At 51.4% G+C, this 22265-nt stretch overlaps 1 protein-coding gene across 2 annotated transcripts in view; it reads right to left on the bottom strand.

Moving 5' to 3' along the window:
• MSI2 (musashi RNA binding protein 2) overlaps positions 1-22265 on the bottom strand; it is a 384024-nt gene that overhangs the window by 43021 nt on the left and 318738 nt on the right. For both annotated transcript variants that reach the window (XM_024757692.1, XM_024757693.1), the window contains 2 exons: positions 16157-16271; positions 7017-7091 (listed from right to left, as the gene is read on the bottom strand). In XM_024757692.1, the coding sequence (XP_024613460.1) occupies positions 7017-7091; positions 16157-16271 (190 nt within the window). The remainder of the gene's footprint in view (positions 1-7016; positions 7092-16156; positions 16272-22265) is intronic.

Here is a 22265-nt window from a genome sequence, read left to right as displayed (position 1 = left end):
TCACTTTGGAAATCTGACCACATCACTCCTCTACCTAAAATCCTCTAAGGGCTTTTCATGTGTTTTGCGGATCAAATGTGAATCCCGGAACCTGCCCCCCTTTCTAACCTTGTCTCCCCGACCCACCCCCATCCGCTTAACTGCTCTTAATCCCTGGGACCTGCACCGCAGCCCCTTTCAGGTTTGTGGCAGAGTTTGCTAAGTGTCCCCTAATAAATATTTCACTCTTCTTCCTTAATACCAGAATCCTGTTTTTAGCTGGCACATGCTTACCAGGAATAAAGACATTCCTGAGGTTCCTTTGCAGCTAAAAGTGGCCATGTGACTAAGGCCTGACCAATGGGATCTAAGCAGAGTGCCACACATAACTTCTAAGAAGTGTTATTAAAGGGAAGAGGTGTGTTCTTCTGGGATGAGTACGTAATGGCTGGAGCCTGAGCAGCCTTCTTAGTCTATAAGATGGAGTCTTACATTGAAGAGAATAGGACACAAAGATAAAAGAAACCCAGACCCTTGATACTGTGGAGCCACATCCAGGCTTCTTTCACACTGGAGAGAAAAAACAAATTCTTATTTTGCCTAGGTATTATTATATTGCATTTTCTTTCTTTTAAAAAAATACTTGATTCAGTGTCTAAGCATGTCATTTCTCTACCTGGGATACACTTCCTGCTCTTCTTTACCCAGCTAATTTTTTTTTTTTTTTTTTTTTTTTTTTTTTTTGTGGTACGCGGGCCTCTCACTGTTGTGGCCTCTCCCGTTGCGAGCACAGGCTCCGGACGCGCGGGCCCAGCGGCCGTGGCTCACGGGCCCAGCCGCTCCGCGGCATGTGGGATCTTCCCGGACCGGGGCACAAACCCATGTCCCCTGCATCGGCAGGCGGACTCTCAACCACTGCGCCACCAGGGAAGCCCTACCCAGCTAATTTTATTTGACTTTGTAAGACCCAGTAGTGGTGTCACCCCAGGCAGAACCAACAGCCTGTCTTTGTGCCCTTACAGCGGAGAGAGATTCCCTCTCTCTAGCTAAGCACCTGTCCCATGATGCCCGATGGGTTTGATCACCGGCTGTCTCCCTCGGCTGGGCCGTGAGCATCCTCAAGGAGCTATATAGCCTTATGCACGTCCAGATATTTGGTACCTATCCACTGCTGGATGATCAGTACATGGGGAGGGAGGGAGGGAAGAGGGGGGGTGAAGCAAGAAGTCCCAGCAACTCCCTCGGGGATTCCCAATCATTCCTTTCACTGATAAGTAGGTCCCCTAGCAGGCAGCTTCATCGGGGGTGACGAGGAAGAGAAAACCACTCTGGAGAGTGGCAGAATAAGAACACCAAGGCCCACTGTTTCTGAAACTTCCAGTTGTATAGCATTCACCAATTTACAGGGCATGTTCACATATACACATCACCCTAGGTAATTCTAAAAACCTAACTCACTAGGCACTGTTATAATCCCGAGGGCTCAGAGGGCTAAGTCACTTGCTCAAGGTCACATGGCTACTATGTGGCCAGGTGACCGGGAAATGAGATCTTCTAGCCTCATGTCCAGCAACACAGGTGCCTCCTCGGACCTGCACCGTACAGGGGAGTTAGGAAAGCAAGCTACGTGCAAACCACACGTGGGCAGGTGTGCACAGTGCGTGCACGGGCTCACACACACCTGGCGCACAGATGCGAGGGGCTCCAGGTGTTCGGTGGCATTTTCACTCGAGGGCAGGGGGTGATGGCAGAGGAAGGGGGCACGGGAGCGGACCGAGCAGCTGCTGCATGCAAGCGCTCTACCACGGCTCAAGGACAGGGTCACCTCGAGCAAGTGCAGGGGGCACGCGGAAGCAGAGAGGGCTGGGGGCAGGCGGCAGCCAGGGGGAGTGCGCATGCTTTCAGAAACCGCACTAGGCTGTCACTGGTCCAGGTTATTTAGTGCCTTCACCTCCCCCGGAGCGAGAGCAGGACACTGTCGGGCTAAGAGACGGCAGCACACAGCATGTCCGTGGTAAACAATTTATTTTTCTACCTCAGTTGCTTACAGGGGTAAAAATAAAACGGCAACAGGGAGAAGCACAGACGAACTATTTACAGGGATGAAAATTCACAACGGCTAAAACGTCTGTGAGGCAAGCATATACTAGGACAAGTTCACCAAAGCAAAGCAATTCATAGCAGAACAAAATAAAGAGGAAAGAAGCCATACAGATTAAAAAGAAAAAACAGCACTCATGAAAAAGCCTGAGGGAAAATAAAAGGAAAGGAACCAATGATTACATCAAGCATCTTTAATGAGATGAAAACAACTGCACAGGTTGGGTCTAAAGGACACTGACATTCAAAAGGATGGACTGAATGCATCCGACGGAAGCACGCAGGTCACTTCTCACAAACCCTGAGCGTGAACAAGGGGTGACTCTTGAGGGCCCAACTGAGCTGTACTTCGTTAATCCAAGAGAGTGGGGAAGTGGACGGATCAGGGTCATTGGGAAAGGAAGCCCTTCTGGGGGTGACCATCGGGGGTACCGACCTGATCAGGACAGACCCTCTGTGTTCGCGCCCTCTGACCCCAGTGGGCCAAGAGGCCCTTGATGCCAGCAGGGAATGCAAGGCCAGTAGGCGGCGAGGTGAGGGCAGAGGTGCCAGGGAAAGAGGGACCCGGTGTGGATCGGGGCCCACAGGGCCTGAGATGTGGCAGCACCTGGGTGCCTCCACTGTCCCTTCCCGAAGAGCAACAACCACTGAGGGACTGGCCCCCAAAGACAAAGACAACCAGATAATGTTTATATAATTTTTCTTCCAGATTAGATCGTTCACATTAGTATTTATAGAATAGTCTCTGTGTGTGTGTGTGTGTGTGTGTGTGTGTGTGTGTGTGTGTGTTCACTTCTGGTTCTGTCCGCCACAGGACACAGGTGCTCCAAGTCACATATCCCCAACCCCTGCGGGCTCCAGCACTTAAAAGCTCACCCATGAAATGCCCCAACAAGCCTATTTGGTGATTATTTAAAATAATTTGAGGCCTTCTTCCTAGATGCCCTTGAGGAAGGCTCTACAAAGTTTGTGAGAAGTTTCCCCCCGGCCCCATGACATTCTGGGAGGGTGGCAGGTGGAATACGTGGGGAGGTGTCCACAGTGCATACGAGAAGCAAACTGGGAGGGGACTGGAGGATAAAATTGCTTTTAAAAAACTGAAAGAAGCATTGAGGACAGGAGTCTTTTCCAAGAATTAAAAATGAGAAAAAGGACATTCGTTCCAACAGGCAGTTACGACAGTGTTCAGTGGGCACTGACAGCAGCGGGGTGGCCCCGGCAGGGACTGTGTCCTCTCTCTAGTAATGGTGGCAAACCCCAATTTGTTATGCCTCTCTTAAGAGCTAGTTGATAAAAATTATGTCTTGTGAAATCGGCAAGTAGTCTGCAAAGTGAAATAAGAACAGAAATTAACAGATTGAACTGAAATGAGGGTCCAGAGGGGGAAAAAGAGAGGAGACCACCGATCAGGATCGTGATAAGTCCAGTCCCCACACCGACCCACGAGGGCTGGGCTGGGGGTAAGGGGCACGCGGTGGACCATCTGGGCTTGGGAAGAAGGAGCCACGTCCACGGTGGCTGAGCATCACTCAGTCTTTCTGGAAGAGAACTACTCCCACTCGAACAGTTATCTGAAGCCCATAGCCCCCTTTATTGGAGCAGCTCTCCTTTATTTTCATAGAAGCCTAAAGGTGGGCAGAGACAGGCATTTCTTAACACCAACTGTGCAACCAGGAAGGTCTGCAGCAAGCCCAGGTCACACAGGTAAAGCAGGGACACCAGCGGATGAGATGGGGATTCACAGAAAGGGCCAACTCAGGTGAAGAGGTGGCACCTTCCCGCAGGGGATGCAGGATACTCGGCGTGTGGTGAGGACACACAGGACGCAGACCTCAGCAGCCCTCCAGGACGGGGGTGTCCTTCCGCTGCTCTTAGCTACCTTGCATCACCCCACAGGATGGATTCAGGAAGGGCTGGGAGGGGTGCGGGAGGTACACGCATCACAAGAGAGACGAGGTGGGCAGTGGGTGAAGTGGGCACCGCTGAGAGCATGGAAAAGGAAGACCGCGAAGAAAAGACACCAGGCAGCTTGGTGGTGATGAGATCATCTGTGCTGACGTCGCTGACTCACAGGCATGGGGAGGGGGTCAGCAGAGCCACCCTGACAGGGGCGAGGAGAGGGCAGAGTTGGGTTGCCCTCCCCTGGCTCACCCCTCTGCACCCCAGCCCCCCTGGCCAGATCCACTGAAGACGTTCCTTACTGGCACAGGGCAAGAGACTCACGTCAGAACGCTGCAAAGCTTCCCTGCCCCTGAGGCCGAGGCTCCAGGAGGAGTCTGGGAAACCACAGGGGCCTACCTGGGCTCTGTGCGCTAGAATCCTCGGCTGCTGGAGGCTCCTGGACAGCAGACAGAGCTACCTTTCCACAGGAGGCCACTCCTCCAGGGGCAGGGTCACCCCCAAGCCCATTCCATGTCCCTTTACCACCACCCTCCCACCGGCTCTGTTCCCAAAGCCCTGGCTTGCGGTGAAGGGCTAGGCACCTGGGGATCCCATCTCATCCTACCCAGCCTCGGCTGGTCACTCTTGCATCTCTGTCTGTCCTGCATACATGTCCATCTAGGGCAGACCCAAGGATGCAGGTCCCTGGGACACAATTCAACCAGATATTTCCTGGGCTGGCTCATGGGGCCCCGAGGGCAGGTTCTCAGATGAGACGGGGGCCTGAGCAAGGAGTCCACTGTGTCACCCCTCCCCCGAATTATACCGGGTTAGGATCCCTAACGGTTTGCTGGGACTAGTGCTACACTGAGGGGGCAATGGCAACCTGACTGTGAAGGGAGGTAGGCTTCAAGCACACAGAGCAGCAAGGCACTCTCACCGAGCCAGGGTGTGTGACCCTGCACATCTTCTTATCCCCTGGGGAGGAAGGTAGGGGAGGGAAGGAGAGGAAAGGCTTCCCCAAAACTACCACCAGCTTCTGGGCTGAGCAGGACAGGCAAGGAATGGAGAACAGGGATGGTGACACACAAGGTCTCTCCAGGAGAGGCAGTGCCCGCATGCACGTGCGTGTGGGGACCAAGCACCCCTCATCATAACACACCTCTTCATGTAGGCTCTGGAACAGCTCCATCCAACAGAACTTTATGTGGTGATGGAAACGTTTTATATTCTGCAGACAGTAGCCACTAGCCACGTGGCTGCCGAGCAACTGAAGCGTGGCTAGTGTGGCCGAGGAACCGAATTTTCCATTTTACTTAATTTTACTTAAATTAAATGTAAACCTTGGTCGCTGCCTGTGGCTAGCGCGATCGTACTGGACAGACGGATGCTAGGAAGATGACGGGGTATGGCAGTTAAGACCCAGGCCACCTGGGTCCCAATCCTGGCCCTGCCCCTTACTGGTTGTGACCCCTTGAACAGGGCTTCTACCTCTCCAGGCTTCAGGGTCCCCATCCGTAGAGGGAAAATCTAGAGGAGGTGCAGACCGTGCCTGGCCCGGTGCCGGCTTCTCAGCTTGTGGTGTCTGGTGTCCTGCTTGGAGAGGCCCGTGGCCACCTGAGCTGCCACGGGCAGCAGAGGAGCGGTGCGGAGGGCTCCCTTGGGGCAGCTGAGGATGTTTGCTGAGGGGCCCACCCTGGTGGGGAAACCACCCGGCCCAGGGGACACACCTGTGGGCAAGTCCCGCCACGCATCCCCTCCACCTGAACTTCTGCTTCTGTACCTGCTGTTGTCTTCCGCCTCCCCCGCTATCAGAAAGGTGCACGGACCCCAGCGACCATCCTGCCCAAACCCCTCATTTCCAGAAAACAAAAGGGAGGCCCCGAGATGCTGGGTGACCTGCCTATGGCCATGGGCAGACAGGACAAGAGCCTAGGGCTTCTGTTGCTGGTTGAGGATCTGTCCCCCATAGAGCATGGCTCTCAGTGTCCCACATGCCTCCTGACCTCCCCCGACACACCCCTTCCCCACCCGAAGCTCAGTCTGAGGCGCAGGTGGGACCGGCCCCTCGCACACCGCACGCCCTGCCCTCCACTGCCTTCAGAGCGCCGTCCCCCCAGGGCCATGTCCTGCTCCCCTCGCCGCCTTGCAGCTCAGGCCTCCGGGTTTAGGAGGATGACCAACCAGGAGAGGAAGCCCAGTTCCCTAGCGGCCCCTGCCAAGACACAGAGCCCAGAGGGCAGAACTCTTGCTCCTAGCATCTTCTCTACACACCCCAGCGGTCCTTAGAACACAGACACACCCGAGCACCCCCAAACGTTCTTGCTGTACTCCAGGTCTGGGGAAGGCTGGCTTCCCCGCTTCTAGGGAAAAGCAAGCCCCATAAAACATCACTTCCTTCATGCCCCTCCCCCATCCCTGCAGGACCACGGCCCCCGCTGCCCCACAGGTGAGAGTCCCAGGCCTCCCGGTTACATGGAAGCTAGAGCAGCCTGGGCACGCGAGTGGGTATCACCGGGCGCTCTGCCTTGAGTCTCTGACGCCCACATGGAGGGAAGGGAGAATCTAACCAACCCCCCGCCACCATCACTCAGGACAGAGAGCAGACCCAAACCCAAGAGCACACCCAACACACATGTATGTCAGAAGGGCACCGGAGCCGGACGAGGGGAGGAAGGAAGGTGAGGTCTAGACAGCAAGGCACGTGAATGCTGGGGAGGCACAGGGTGACAGAAAACCCTGGGCCCCAAGTTCAGTCCCCTCCCCAAGGAGAGAGAACCTGGAAGAGGTTTCAGAAAACAGAGGGCAAGCAGAGGTAGGGCTCCTGTCTTTCCCTTTCCCCTACAAGCCACTCTCAACCAGTGAAATACTTCAGTTAATCAGAAACTGGGCTGCATCCTGACCTGGATACAAGGTCAAGTGGATCTGAAACTTAGCACCTGTAGGTCATTTCGTGAATGGATGTATGCATGAGTTGGTTCTCCTTAGGGGTTCCCCTCTCCCCAATGCAGCCCACCTCCCATGTCCCCAAAGCCCTGGGAGACAAAGCCACTCACCTGGGAACTGATAGCCATAGCTAGGAGCAAATCCAGGGTAGCCGCGGCCATAGGTTGCCACAAAGTTGGGGTAGCCTTGAACACAGAGAGAAAGACCACGTCGGTTAGCGCAGCTGCTTCAGGTTGCGGGAGTCCGAGGGAGGGCGGGAGTGAGACACAGTCCGAGTTATTTTCCTCCACAAAATTACTTGTCTCCCGTGGGAGTCTTTACCCAGGGCCTGGGTCACCCCTCGCCCGTGGCTGGGGCACTGCTGTCAGCCTGCTGGTGGTTAGCCCGTATTTGGGCCGAGAGACCCCCAAAGCCCACGCACTTTCTTGAACCTGCAGAGTAAATGCCACAGGTTAGCCCCAGACCCTCGGCCAGCGCCGGGCGCTGACATTTGCAGAGCTTACCCTGTATGTACTTTACCTTAAGGCTACTGACAGTAGGAGATTAAAGTCCTTCACCAGCACCATGGACAGAGCATAAGGAACGCGGGGTGGGGTCACAGTCTAGGGGCAAAACTCGGGGCTGACTCTGTGCCTCTGGAAAAACACTGGGCCCAGTGAACCATGGCCCGGGGGACGCAGGGACCAAGCCACGTCCAAGCAGGGACACTCCACCGTATCTTCCCAAGGCCCTGGGAGAACAGGGAGGGCCTGGCTGTGCTAAATGTGCACCACAAGCGTGAACCCAAAGCCTCAACAGGCATTTCCCAGCAAGCACGCTCCTTCCAGGCACCCGTCTCAGCAGATTACCTGGGGGTGCTGGCTAACCGCTGCTGGACTGGGCATGGGGTGCAGAGGAAAGAACTGGCAAGTTCTGGCGTCCCTGTGGTCGTCTCCGATCAGTTACCGGTTACCGATCCCCCATGAGACGCCACTGCAGCTCCCTACCCTTCGTGGTGCCCACTCAGACCCTCACTCCTCACGTCCCGACTTCTTGAGTTCGGCTACAAAGAAGGCTGGGGTAGCCTTCTTGGATGGAAATTCCACTGGCCATAGCAGACCCATGGCTGCCCCGTTCCCAGCCTGCCAGGCTCCCTTTTCTTCCCTCTGCTCCATATAGAAGAAACTCAGTCCATTCACGCTCTTAAAATACCACCCTGGCCAGCCTGCCACCTACTTTACCACCACCACCACTGCCAGCCTGACCTCCGCTCTGACCTCTGAGCGGGATGCCTGTGGCTCTTTTCGGCTGCCCAGCACCTGAACCCCCTTCTCTGTGTCTGAGTCTTGGAGACGGGCCTGCCTCCCATCATGGAAGCAGACTGTGAACCCAGGCTGGGCCAGTGCAAGTCTTCTCCAGGTGCCAGTGGGGCAGAGGAGGGCGGACGGTTCAGAATCTATTCTGGCGTCAGCAGCAGAGCCCGGGGTCCATTGGTGGCAACAGTGGCCCCCTAACCAGGTCATTCCTGGGTTGTCCCCTTGGTGGGGCTGTGGCTGACCACCCAGCTCCCCAGTTCCTGCCTGTTCCCCAGCCTTCCTGGCACTTCTGTCCGTTGCCCAAGCCCCTTCCAATAATCTCTTTTACTGTCTATAGCAGCCAGAGTTAGTTCTGTTGCTTTGTCACCAAAACGCTAGTAGAAAGCATTTTGATGGGCAGGTTTAGGACAGTCTCCACGCCCTCTGACCATAAGGCCCATAAGTGGCGGCTTTCCACACGTATCCTTGCGGCTCCATACAGCAACTTAAACACCCTAGAGCCAGGCTCTGGGGTCTCATCATCCACTTCCAAGGTGGATCCTCACATGTCACAAGCATTTTCGGACCCTGCAGGTGATGGCTGAACACCAAGATCATTCACTAAATTCCAGCTTGGGTGCAGCACCACGAGTTAGTTTGCGGGTCTTCCTGCTGCCTGCTCATGGCGCTTTCATGCTGAAGGCGGTCCAAAAATGGGACCCACCCTCCTTCGCTTTCCTCTGCTTGTTGGTGTCACAGCTTTCATCTTGACCGGAAGATCTGTCATCAGACCTAAGACAGAAGTTCGCTGGACTAGACATCAGGAGATGGGTTCCAGCCCTGCCTCTGGCCCAAGGCCACGTCATCGGGGTTCTTCCCTTCCTTCTGGGAGCTTGAGTCTTGCCATCTGTAGAAAGCTTCGCAGGTCCCCTGAAGTGCTGATGGGCCCCAATTCTCAGAGACCAGCTGTGGCTCCTTTCCCTCGCTTCGGCCAGAGCCTTTCCAAATTTGCAGTCACCGCTCACTGGCCAGTTGATCTGTTTACACCCCACAAGGGTCTTTCTGCATGAGTTTATTTCCCAGCACTTGATGCCTTGCTGACAGAGGGATGCCCAGACCAACCAGGATGACCTGGCGGCTTTGTCCTGACTGCAGAGGAACAGACCCCAGTGAGTCGCTGAGCTCTGGCACCCAACGGGGAAAGAGAGACAGAGGGACAAAGTATAGGGACAGAGACGGGGACTCGGGTGCCTTAAGTGGACACACACATACTGGCTCCTTCCTTGGTATTTATCTCATGGCTGGCCAGCCCAATTCTCCTCCAAATTAATCACCTGCTATCAAATCAGATCTTTCAGCAATAGACTTCTTACCATGATTTCAACAATACTGATTAATGAATTATATGCAAACAGCCAAGTCACTGCTGCCCAAGGGCTTTCCTAGTGAAAAACGACTCCTTTGCCTCTAACTTCAGTGCTGGGGGGGTCTTAAATATTTTAGTGTTAACGTGACAGCAAAAACCTAAGCCCATGTGTCACCTTCCGAGACTCCCTCAGGGTGGGTGGGGTGGAGGGTGGTGGAACGCCCAGTCCCTCCCTGATTCGAGTCACCAGTAGGATTCCATTGTATCTGCCTACTTCCTGGCACACTCGCAAGTCTTCACCAGGAATGAGGAAGAGCATGGTCAAGTTCACCCCAGTTGGGGGCCTCACCCCAATCTTCCCAGGCATGTCAAAATTGTCTCCTGTTCAACAAAGATGAGAATTTGGCATCTGCCCGAGTGGGGGCTCTTATCTCTGCCCCCCATCGCCGAACATCCTCTGGGTCGGGCAGATGAAATCATAAATTTATAATACAACATTACTTCAATTTTCCTCTTCATTTACTGCTGTGCAGTCCAGCTCTGCTCCAGCGGTTCACAGCCCCAGCCACATGGGGGAAACCGGCTGGCTGTGTATCAGTAGCACGTTATGGCAGACCCACGCGGGCGCTCCATCAAGCCACATCCCGTTGAGATGACCCGGCCACCGCTTCCATTAGCAGCCGGGCCCCTCCCTCACTGGCCACTGCACGATTTATTTGCTCCAGTACTCTGGATGCTTGATCAAGCCCACAGTAATTATCTCTTGTCAAAAAAGGAAAAAACCAAGCCTTCTGCCTGGATGACCACCTTTCTTGCAGACAGGCTTTCCATTGTGGGGGAAAAAAAAAAAATCAGAAATCAGCAAGAGAATTTGAAGTTGCCAGTTGGCTCATTTGGGGCACCCCCCCCCCTTTTGGGATGCTGGCAGAATTCTCAGAATTGTGGTTCTAGATCTTTGTTCCAATCCTAGAAGATGTTTGCACATGACTCATCGTTTTTCCAGGCTCTGTTACTCAGCTACTCAAGAGTCACAGAAAACGGCTCCCATCAGGCCCCCAACTTGAAAGAGACAAGAGACGGGGCTGTTTATCCAGGGAGCTGCCAGCGTGTGACACATCTGCCGCGTGGCGTGCAGGGCGTTGCCTGGGGCACCACGGTGGCTCCATGAGGTCTGCATACAGATGCGACACCAAGCGCCAAGGGCCCTTTCCAGGCCGTAGTCTACAAGGACGCTGGGCCCCCAGACTCATCTGGAGTTGCAGGGGTTCCTCCAGACCTGTGCTGTCCCATTAAAGTTTAATTGAATTTAAATTATATAAAAAGAAAACTTCAGCTCTTCAGCCCCGTCTTAAACGCTCAATAGCCACATGCAGCTAGCGGCCACCGTCTTGGGCGGTGCGGATATACGACCTTTCTACCATCGCCGAGAGTTCTAGCGCAGTGTGCTGCTCTAGATGGAAAATGAAAAGCTGAATTTTGAGTTTCCTCTGTTTGCTAGAAAACAGCTGAACAAATGGAGACCTCCTTGGGGATGACCTCAAACAGATATTCTGGGGAGAGACAAATCCCAGTTGACATGACAAATGAGTCTAGGCATGCAGCTCTATGTTCCAGCCAATCTCCTTCTGATCAGTGAATGCCAGCAGATTAGAGCTCTTCATCCCTTCCAGACAAAAAAAAAAAACTTTTTTTTTTGCTTTCATTTCCGGGGGGCTGAATGTTGGGGAACACCGGGTCAGGATTTCACAGCGCCGCTAGAATGCCTCTGGCTTTCTTCAGCTGGTCAGCAATGTCTCTCCACTTCTGGGACCGCAGGGTGAAGCTTTCCTTCAAAGCCTCAGCAATGAGGTATTTCTCTATCACTGCTACCAAACATGTTAAATGGTGTGTGCCCAGCGAGGTCAAGATAGTTAGAGGCGGTAGGATTATACGGCTGAGAAGGCCAAGAGGAATCAGATATATCAACAATAATCATGTTTGCTTTTATTAAGTCCACTTTCATTAAGAAAAACCAAACAGATTCTAGTGCACTGGGTGGGCGAGGCAGCGAACAAAGTCTGAGAGCTGCAAAAATACCTTTCCTAAGGGTCTTAGTTGATTTTGGTTTTGTCGAGCTCAAAGGCAGGGAGACTGACCTAAGGATGATTCCTTCTCTTCTCTCGTACACTTTCTTAAAGGAATTCCCGTTGGGCTGATTATTCCACGATTCTGTCAAAGGCTATGAAAGCTAAAACCAAAACAGCTGTAGGGCTCCTCCCAAGAACGTTTGCTGCCACAGCAAGAGAGATCAAGAAAGAATAACTGCAACTGAAAGTATGGAGAAAATCTTAAAGGGTATTTAAAAATTAGTTCCACAGTTTCCAAGTCATTTATGGACCAGTGTGTCTGCTGTCTCACTAGGATGTCTACTCCCTGATAGCAGACTTCTTTCTCTGGTGCCTCTTAAGCATCTAGAACAATGCCTGGCACTCAGGAGGTACTCAATAAATATTTGTTGAACGAATGGATTTAAAAGCTTTAATGGGTTACAGTCTCACTTCTAAAAATCCCTAACAGTGTTATGTATTTTTCTGCTGTTTCGACGATAAAAGTTTAAATCGCTGAAACCTCATCTCATTAACAAACTTAAAAAAAAGTGTTTCTGCGTGAGCCAAGTTCATTAGCCGAACTGTTGGCGGTGGCAACGGTGGTGATTCTAGGACTGATATGCGGGCCTAGTGCACCACAGAGATGGTGACCCAGGTGACTGATGGAGTCAGGTCAGGCCATCTTGCCAAAGGATTAGACTTCATTGGTGACATCACTTTAAGGGAAGAAGCAAGGGCTTCAGTTACAGCACAGCAGATGGCACTCTCCTCGACCAAGAGTCCAGAGGCCCAGGGTGCCAAACTGTGCCAGTGGGTGAAAGAGAGGGCAGCCCTGGGAGTTTCTGGCGAGCGCATCAGAGAAAGCTCGGTGAAGACCCAAGTCTGGCTGGGGAGGCAACAGGCCAACCAGATCGTGAGACTGTGAGTTTGTTCCCTGGGTGGTGGTCTGATTCCCCCTTCTGCCTGGACCTCAGGCTGAGCTGGTTCCCAACTGGGGACACATTTGGGGACCTCTCAGGAGGCCCTGTCTCAGCAGGCATCTAGATGTCCTCCACATCGTAGCTGGGGAATTCAGGAGGGCTGGGAGCTGATGAGGGCTGGAGTCCAGTGTACAGATCTTGTTGGGGGGTAGAAATTCAAAGATAATCCAACTCCCTTGGCTGGGGGTCCAAGGAGGAGGCTGCAGGTGCCATGGCACAAGTCACACGCAGATGCAGGTCTAGCTATGTTCTCGGTCACCGGCAGGAAGGGATCCCAAGTGGCAGGGTGTTGGATACCTACTTGGGTGGTAATTTGCCCGGGGCTCCCCAGTACCTTACTAATAACAGCTCCCAGTTTGAGTATATATTACTGTATTTTGTTGATTAGAAGACACACTTTTCTTTTTTTTTTTTTTTTCACATCTTAACATCCTGAAAGTGGGATCCATCTCACAATGTGGTTTAGTTAACAGTATATATTTTTTCTTTCCAGATGGTACACAAGGTGCATTCCACCACCCATGGCAGCTTGAACCTGACAAAATACAGCACTGGTTGGGCACGACATGGCTTCATTTATCCTCAACAACACCATGAAATGAGGGTTCCCATATCCCTATGGATGGGGTAACTGAAGGACAGAGAAGACTGTCCCTCCAAAGTCACACAGCTGACCAGACGAGAAGCCCAGATCTCCTGATTCTGAAGTCCTGAGCCCTTTCCTGTGGTCCACACAGCCCGCCTTGGTGGAAGCCGGACCCACACCATCAATTCCACCCGAAGAGCTCTCTGCTTGCTTGGGGGTGGAGGAGAGCCTCGGTGACCTGAGGGGCCCTGCCTGGGGCATGGGGGTTTCGCCTGGTGGCAGCCTCAACCAGAGCTACATGGGCAAGAGGCCAAACCCTTAAGTAGCAAGGGTACGGGGGATGGGGATGAACTGGGGGAGGCTACGACTCAAGAACTAATAGACTCAACCACAATGACATTTTAAACCAGCTATTACTACCTCTTTACTGCAGCTCAGGGAAGTCATAACTTGAAACATGAGAGAACAAAGTCGGGGAAGATGAGTGAGCACCTGGCATCCATCACATTTCCATCCCTCAGAGAGCAGGAACCAATCAGATGGCATCTGGAGAAGCACGGGGACCATGTGGGTCTGCCCACCGCCAACTGTGGTCCGAGCCACTCGGCCACCACCTCTCCTCACACACGCACTGCCTGGACCTGCCCAGCAGCAGCCTTGATGGCCCTCGGGGCTCCACACTAGGACCCTCGCATTCCAAGCTGTTTCTTCTGTCTGCATGGCCCTTGTCCTGCTCATCCTTCTCTTCCTAGCTGAGATGTCACCTCCACAGGGAGGTGTTCCCTGATTCCTCCAAATAGTTTCCATTCCTCATTATGTGCCCATAAAGCACCTCACAACTCTCTCTGTTATGAGTAGTAACGTATCCATGTGATGAGTTGTTAAATGTCACCTCTCTCACTAGACCACAAGCTCCATGAGGGAAGGGACCACATCTGCCTTGTTAGGCACTGTCTCCCAGTGCTGGCCCTGGGCCAGGAATGCAGTAGGTGCTCAAGGACTATTTGCTGTTGAATGCCTCCTGCGGTCAACAAGGCACCTGCCTGGGCTCCCGTTATGAAACCATTGGTCTGTGGAGCCCCGAGCCCTTGCTTGGCATCTGGGGAGAATACAGCTGCCGCACCTTTGCTCTTTGGCAACTGACATGAGCGAGCTGGCTTTGCTCCACACCTCTGCTTCCCCAGGAAGAAAACCTCCCCCAGGCAAGCAGAGAAAACCATGGGGTACATGATACCTCACATAAAGGGTATCAAGTGAGAGGCAGAAGGGTGGGGGTGCTTCCTGAAGATCTGGATCCTAAAAAGCCATTTGATGCCCTAGGGACTTTATACTCATCATTTAAAATTCAAGACTCTGAAAGCCAGCAGGCAGTAATGGGCTCAACTCTTTTAAGATTTTATTTTAAAATTTGGAACTATTAATCCATTTGGGGTTTCTTTTGGTATATAACATAAGGTAAGGGCCACATACAAATTATTTTTAGAGCAAGAGCTACACAAGTATCTTACAGTCAACCAGGAAATCATTCTCATTGATTTTTAAAAATTAGTTTCTTTATAATAATCAAACTCACACATAGAAACACATTTAATTTAGGCTCCTTAACTTTTTCTATCAACAGGTGCCTTCCTATATGCCACACTATTTTAATTACTGTAGTTTTGGACTATGTTCTGATATTTGGTCAAACTCTCTTTTTTCTCATTTCTCTTTTTAAAAAATTTTCTTATTTATTCTCATGTGTTTCTTCTTCTAGATAAGTGTTAGAATCATTTGGCCAATTTTTAAAGAATTACAATAGGAATTTTCCTTGAAACTCTGTTAAAGCTAAAAAATTAGCTTTAATATCTTAGCCACTTTGAGAATTCTCATGGCATCCTTTTCCATTTTTTAAAGTCCCTCAAAATAACTTTACCTGCCTTGTTACTTCCTCAGACAAATAGATACAATTCTTTTAAAGGTCTAAATTCTAAAGCCAAGAAAAGTTTTATAAATTTAAAACTGAGCCAAGAATGATTTAAACAGCAGCAAATCTGAAAATACATAAAGAGCTTATCAAACAATATAGAAGAGGGACTCTTAGCCAAACCAAATGAAACCCATTAAAACTAGACGGACCGTGTGCCTGAATGGAATTTTACCATTAACTACCATTTATCCCATTTAATTAGTATTTTCCTGACACACAATAACTTGCACTAAAATACCGTTCTCTCGCCTTGAAATTTCTAATTATTGTTGCGACCCACACCATTATGCTTCTCCACTGCTTTCTCCATCTTTCATGCCTTTTAAGCGGCAAGATTTTCAATTATCTATGCAGGACGGACAGAGATACCTTTAAGGAAGGGGCATAATATGGAACTCAATTTCTCTAAAAGCCAGGAGAGATCATTTTTCATCAGAACAAACATACTTTGTCTTTCATCATTTTTTTTTTGCAAATAAAGAATAAAACAGGTTATTTAAGACATCCATTTAAACACAAATTTGATACCCCAAGAGAAAAATGTTCATCACTTAAATAGACAGGATTATCGCCCACCATTACCATATCCCCTCCTCTCCCAAGTTTTAGAAAATGTAGCCTCGGCTCACGTAAGTTAAGCCAGCCAGGAGTCCATAGGTCTTTAAGAACTCCCAGTCAGCAGAGAGGGCTGAGGCAAAGAGAGTAACTTTTCCTCCTTTTGAAAAAGGGAGTGGAAAGGGGAAAAAATAATATCAAGTACCTTCTATGAGCCAGGCATGGGACAAGATGCCTATCTAGTTGTCTGCCTATCTATCTATCTATCTATCTATCTATCTATCTATCTATCTCTGCTAACTTAATGGTCACAACTGTCCTGTAAGAGGGATTATCACCCTCATATACAGATAGGGAAGCTGAGCCTCAGACAGGTAAAGCAGTTTGCCCAACCGGAAGGTGACCCAGTCCCCAGGGTCCGGCCCAGACTCACCCAGCATCCCCATGCCAAGCATGAAAGCATCCATGGTATAAGGCAGTCCCCGGGCCCGGCCTCTTGTCCCAGGTGGGAACATGACTTCCTTCGGCTGAGCCTTCTTACATTCTACCTGTTAAACAGAAAGGCGAACAAATGAGATGCAAATGAATTCCATGTAAATGTCAAATGCAGAACTGATCTGGTTACCAGCTAAGTTATTTTTAGCCTTGCTCCTTACTCACTGTAAAAATAGTCATGCCGAGTAAATGGCCTGCAAGATAAATACTGAAGAAAACACACCACTTGTGCAAATCCTGCAAAAACCTACAAGGATGAGATTGGGTTTGGAGGGGCGGCAAGGACATCAGCTGAAGATGCCCAGGTGTGGGCTGGAGCTCAAACTGAAACCTGCGCAGAAGGCGTGAGAAGGCGGGCGATGGCTGTTGGATGTGTCTGACTAATAACAACAGCAATAGTAATAATCCGTCATTATCGTTCAGCCCTTTACATGTTTACACATTCCTCTCAGGCTCCATCAGGTCAGTGACTCTTCATAGCAGGCCGCTTGCTATGAAGTCTCATTAAATAGACAGGCCAGTTAGTCTTAGCTCCATTTCACAGATGAGAAGACTGAGCATCAGAAGGCTTGTGTAACAAGCTCTAAGCCATATCCCAGCAGGCACAGGCCCGGAAGCCAGAGTTTTAAAATTTCTAGGTCAGCGATGCCACCATCTCCATAAAACCTGCCCCAGCACACTCCCGAGGGAAGTAATAAGATTAAACGTGGATTACTGGTTTCTCACTTTGCAGCTGTGTCTTCAAGTGGTTGCTAATCTTTCCTTTCTGTTTCCCCCTCTGCCTCCAAAATTTCTTAATCCTATTCTGCTCACGTCCAGAAGTCATTTACTTAACAACCTTAATGACACGTAATACAAACCCTACACTGTTATCGCTAGTGTTCCTTAGGCCTTTGGTGGGCGCTTACTTGCTTTTAGTTTACAGATAGATTTAACAAGCCTTGTTAGCCAGTAATCAATCCCATTGCTGATGAAGACGGGATGTTGTAGAGCAAGGCAGGAGTGCTTAAAGCTGCCGGAACTAACAGCACGACAGCCTGATAGTGATGGGGAAAAGATGAGAATCAGGTACCTTATTTTTTTATTTATTTATTTTTTTTGCGGTACGCGGGCCTCTCACTGTTGTGGCCTCTCCCGTTGCGGAGCACAGGCTCCGGATGCGCAGGCTCAGTGGCCGTGGCTCACGGACCCAGCCGGGGCACGAACCCGTGTCCCCTGCATCAGCAGGCGGACTCTCAACCACTGCGCCACCAGGGAAGCCCCACGTACCTTATTTTAAAAAGCAGTCTGGGGCCATATAGTATAGAAGCCAAAACTTCACATAGCTCAGCAGCTGCTGAGGGTCACCATCACACATTAAATCACTATTGCTCACGGTATGTCTGAGAGATGAGGAAACAGTTCAATTGTGTACAGTGTACTTTGTTTTAAAAAGGACCTACACGGGTTATCCATTATGGAGATATTCTCGTTCCAAATACTTCAACTAAAAGATATTTTAGTGCTTAAGGCTAGGAGGAAGCTTTAATTACCTAAAATATTAACTCCTCTTTCTTCAAAGACGCCGGATAATAAGCATTTACTGTTGCTCTTTAAAGAATGATCACCACGCAGGCTTTAAAAAAATGGACAAAATGGTTCAACAGTCATGACTGATATGTTTAATACAAAGAGTTTTTATAGAGTAAAAGGAAAGAGATGAGCATCTCCACAGAGAAATGGGTAAAGGACTCGAACAGGCAATTCAAAAATGGCTAATAAAGAAGCACACATCCCCAAATGCGTGCTTTTTGAAACAGCAAAAGCCATAAATGTATACACTTCCTGCAACCAAGAAACCCTACTTACAGGGATTTATCCTGCAGGGATGAGGCTATTCACCACAAGCATTAATTATAATTTTTTTTTTTAAAAAGGAAATATCCTAAATGTCCAAGAACAGGGAGTTAGGCCGAGTTTGGTTCATCCAAGCTGATTGAAAGCTACGCAGCTACGGAGAAGCAGGCTGATAATAACATACACAGGTATTGGGAAACCCTCAGTCCCAGGCAAACCAGGACGGCTGGTCACCCTAACTGCAAGAGGTGGGGACAAAAGCAAATTACAGTGCCTTTGGAAAATAAACAAGTGTATATATCATATAGGGGAAAAGTACTAAAAAATTACGCCCAAGTTGTCTTAGTTTCTTCTTTACTTCCATTATGCATTCTACTGTTGTTGTTTATTCCTCCAATTTTTTCGCTTCGAGCATTACTGTCGCAAGCGAGGTGGGGTGATTCTCAAGAAATAAATTCATCAGAATTGGGCCTTTTCGATTTCTCTCATAAGCCCAGAGCTGACATTGTGCTCCTGGACTCCAGATCCCATCCCTGGGACTCAGAAGCAGGCTGAGAAGCCTCATTTGCAAGAGGCTGCCTGAGCCTGGGGAGATGGGTGTGCTCTGCAGAGGCAGACAGATAATTACCTAACGCCAACACCGGGATCTGGAATAATACGCTAACCAGCTCACTTCCTAATAGCCCTATCGGTGACAATCTACTGCATTGTCTTATGAAAGCCTGCTGCCTGTTCCTAGGCAACCTGATCAACGAAAGTTTCAGGTTTATACAATTTTCATTTAGGAAACATAAAGGTTAACTGACTGTAATGGGAGTATTTTAAACAAACCCACCTCCTCTTCCTCTCACAGAACAGGGCTGGCAGCTCTGTTGAATTCTGCTCTGTCTGGGCTAGCGACGTTTCGGGCGGCACCGGCTGCGTGGGTTCTGTCAACCCCTCGCCGCGTCGATGGTGAGCGCTCCCGGAGGCCAGGGGCCGTGGCACGCGCTCTCTCTGGGGGACCCTGCACGTCCCGGGCACTTGAGTGACAGGCAAAGGCGGCAGTCGCACTAGGGTGCCTGGCCTGGCCTGGCTGGCACGGAAGGCTTCTCGAAAGATTTCTCAGGACCAGGAGGCCTGCCCCCAGCCCTCACTACCTTTGATGATCTCGTATGAAGAAAACACACAAAAGGGAAAAGAGGTATAGCTTTTCTCTCCCTGGATCCTGAGTCCTTGCAGTGGGCCTGAGGCTTGCTGAGGATGAAACTCTGTCCTTCGCCCATCAGACTGTGAGTTCTCAGGGCAGGGATCAGGGTCTGCCTCTACTTCCTGGTCCCTCAGTGAGGTTCCATACAGAGCATGGATTGACCTACATGCTCCTTCAGGCAGACCCGGTCTGCTTGATGCCACGGTGCTGAGAGGAACGCGACGGGCCCAGCGAGCGCTAGGCAGCGGGGGTGCGGAGACACACAAGGCAGGGCCCCATCCAAGGGCCATCAGTCTATGAAAAGAACAGGTCTTGACTGCCCTGTTCTCCTAACATCAAGGCAAATATTCATCTGTCAACCTGTCCCTTGTCACTTCTGGGCCCGTCAGCCTCTGGTACCTCTTGAGTGAGCCTACGTTTGAGTCACCCCCATCCCCGCTCTCCTCCCACTGGGCCCTGGCCAAACCAGAGAACTTGGAAGGAGCACCAGAGTTACAGTCAGAGCCAGAACTCGGGGAACCAGTCCATCTCCGCAGCTCCACGCACTTGGTCATCCGGCCACACGCTGTCCCAGTTTGCTATTGCTGTACAACAAACTCCCCCACACTTGGTGGCTCTGAGCAATAATTTATCATGCTTCCTGGTGGCTCTGAGTGCGGAGTGGGCCCAGCGGGGCTCTTGCTTGTGGTCACTCATGTAGCTGTGGTCAGATGATGGCTGGGGCTGGAGCCAGAGGAAGCCTGCCTCGGAGGACAGCCAAGATGCCTTCTTCCCTCCCACGGCGGGCAGCAGACGCTGCTTTGGCTAAGACTGTTCATCGTGGCTTCTCCGTGGCACTCGGTCTTCTCCCAGCATGGTGGCTGAGTCCCAAGAGGGAGTGTCCCAAGTATGAGCATCCCAAGGGACCGAGGCTGAAGCCGCCCAGCTTCTTATCTCAGCCTTGGGAGTCACACTCTTTCTTCCATCACCTTCTACTGGTTACACTGGGCCAGCCTGGATTTGGTGTAGGAGGGGGACACTCTCAAGGACATGAATGCTGGGAGGCCTAGGCCATAGGGGCCATCTTTGGAGACTATCGCACGAGATCGATGGAGAGCAGTGAGCAGACAGGACAGCGGGACCCTTGGTGACGGGCTTGCTGGGGGCTGCCTTCACCATGGGGCGCAAGACAGGGCACTGAGGCTCCCTTCCCAGGGCAGCCCCAGAGACACTCATCTGGCTCCCCAGGCAAAGAGAAGCAAAATAGGAGTGGTTCTCCTGGTGACCTGATCTGCTGCTCCAGCTCTTTCAGCACCGCCCCTTTTATGGTTAGACCCCCTCATTTACGGTAAATGCTCCCCAACACCCACACCCAAAGTGCGCACTCTCAGGCAGCCCTGGTGGGGGCAGAGTCTGAGGGAGAAACGTCTCCGAGGCTTGGATCTCAGGTCTCCTCCATCAACAGCTCAGACCCCACCTCTGCAGCTTCTCACCACGGCTGCCATCAATACTGTTTCAAATGGCAGCTGGAGAAATCCATCTGGGTGGAGGGGCAGAAGACGGAGTGGGAGTTCCATTGGGATCTGTGCTCGTAAGAAGCGTCAGAGGCCACTTGTGACCAACTGCTCACACCAGGAAGATGAGGCCTCCATTTTCAAGCTTCACGGCTGGCAAAGCCACAAAGTAACCCCACACCGGGGTCCAAATGCCAAGACATGCCAACCGCCCCAAAGCTAGATGGATTTGCTTTAAAATTCCAACCTCCAAATATGCTGCTTTGCTTGGCAAACTGGCCTTGGAGGAGAGGGTGTGGCTTCCCTGTAGCCCACGCAGTGATGGGCTCAGAAGGATGACCTGGCTGAAGCCTCTTCAATGACAGAACTTCTAGGCTGGGGGCTGTCCCTCCAGAGGGTGAATCGGAGGCTACTGTGAGGGTGACGTGTGGTCCCTAACCCTCTGTGCAGGACGCTCGTTGGTGTGGGGTGCCTCCGCCCATCTGGGTCCAAAGCAACTCAGTGAGGAGGTCTGTTTCTAACTTTATATTTAGAAAGAACTTCCAGAGGACAGCACAAAGGATACTGCACACCCCTTATCAGAGTCACCTGTTGTGAACATTTGGTGGCTTCTGCTTTATCATTTGCACGCTCTTTGTCTCTGTCTATAACCACGTATGTTCCCCTGAACCATCCGAGAGGAGGCTGCATACATTACGGTCTGCGTTTCCGAAACACAAAGACATTTTCTTACATGAGCACGGTACAGTTAGCAACCTCAGGACATTTAGCGTCTATAAAATACTGTACCCCAGTTCACCCAATGATCCCTTTCATAGCACTATGCCCACCTTGAAGAACAGGAAGCTGAGGCCCACGGACATCACACACGGTGCCTGTGGCTTCAGAACCAGTCTATGTCTGGTGGGGCTGGGTTTGAACCCAGGTCCGCCTGGTGTCACGGCCCAACCAAGGCGGGGGGCCCCGTGCCACCCCCTCTCTAGGGGGGCGATGCTTGGCATTGGCTTTGGAGAAGACGCTGGGGCTTCAGCGGCGACAGCTTCCCTGCAGCTACTCTGAGTGGCCGCTGTTGCCCAGCTGGCCCGCAGCCCTTGCTCAGGCAAGCTCCCTGCCGGGCACATTTTGGAAGAGGCTGGCAGTCGGAGAAGGATGCCACAGTCTGGGAAGTGAAAAGGCTTTTGTTCTTCCTTGGTCTCTACACAAACGGCCCTGGTCAGAACGTGCCCCAGGGCCAGGAGGGAAGCCTGGCCCGGCCTCAGTCTGGGGAAACCCAATCCCCGCAGCCGTGGCCTTGATTTACCACCAAGGACAAGGGAGATCTGTGTGGCCTGAAGAAGCCAGCATTTGCAGCTTCACTTCTTGCCCCAAACAGGTCACGTTAGAACCATTTACTCCTCTAGGGAGAGAGGGGCCTACTTCAAAGGATAAAATAGATCTCAAAGAGATCAACCTGGACCATGTGGCTGGCAGGAGGGGAGGGGACGGCTGTAGGTCAGGCCTCTCGGGGCGGGCGAGCGCTTGGGGGCCGG

Source organism: Neophocaena asiaeorientalis, unplaced genomic scaffold (assembly GCF_003031525.2).
Source record: "Neophocaena asiaeorientalis asiaeorientalis breed wild unplaced genomic scaffold, Neophocaena_asiaeorientalis_V1.1 scaffold327, whole genome shotgun sequence".
Classification (NCBI taxonomy): Eukaryota; Metazoa; Chordata; class Mammalia; order Artiodactyla; family Phocoenidae; genus Neophocaena; species Neophocaena asiaeorientalis.
This window is presented reverse-complemented; position numbering and strand designations above follow the sequence as displayed.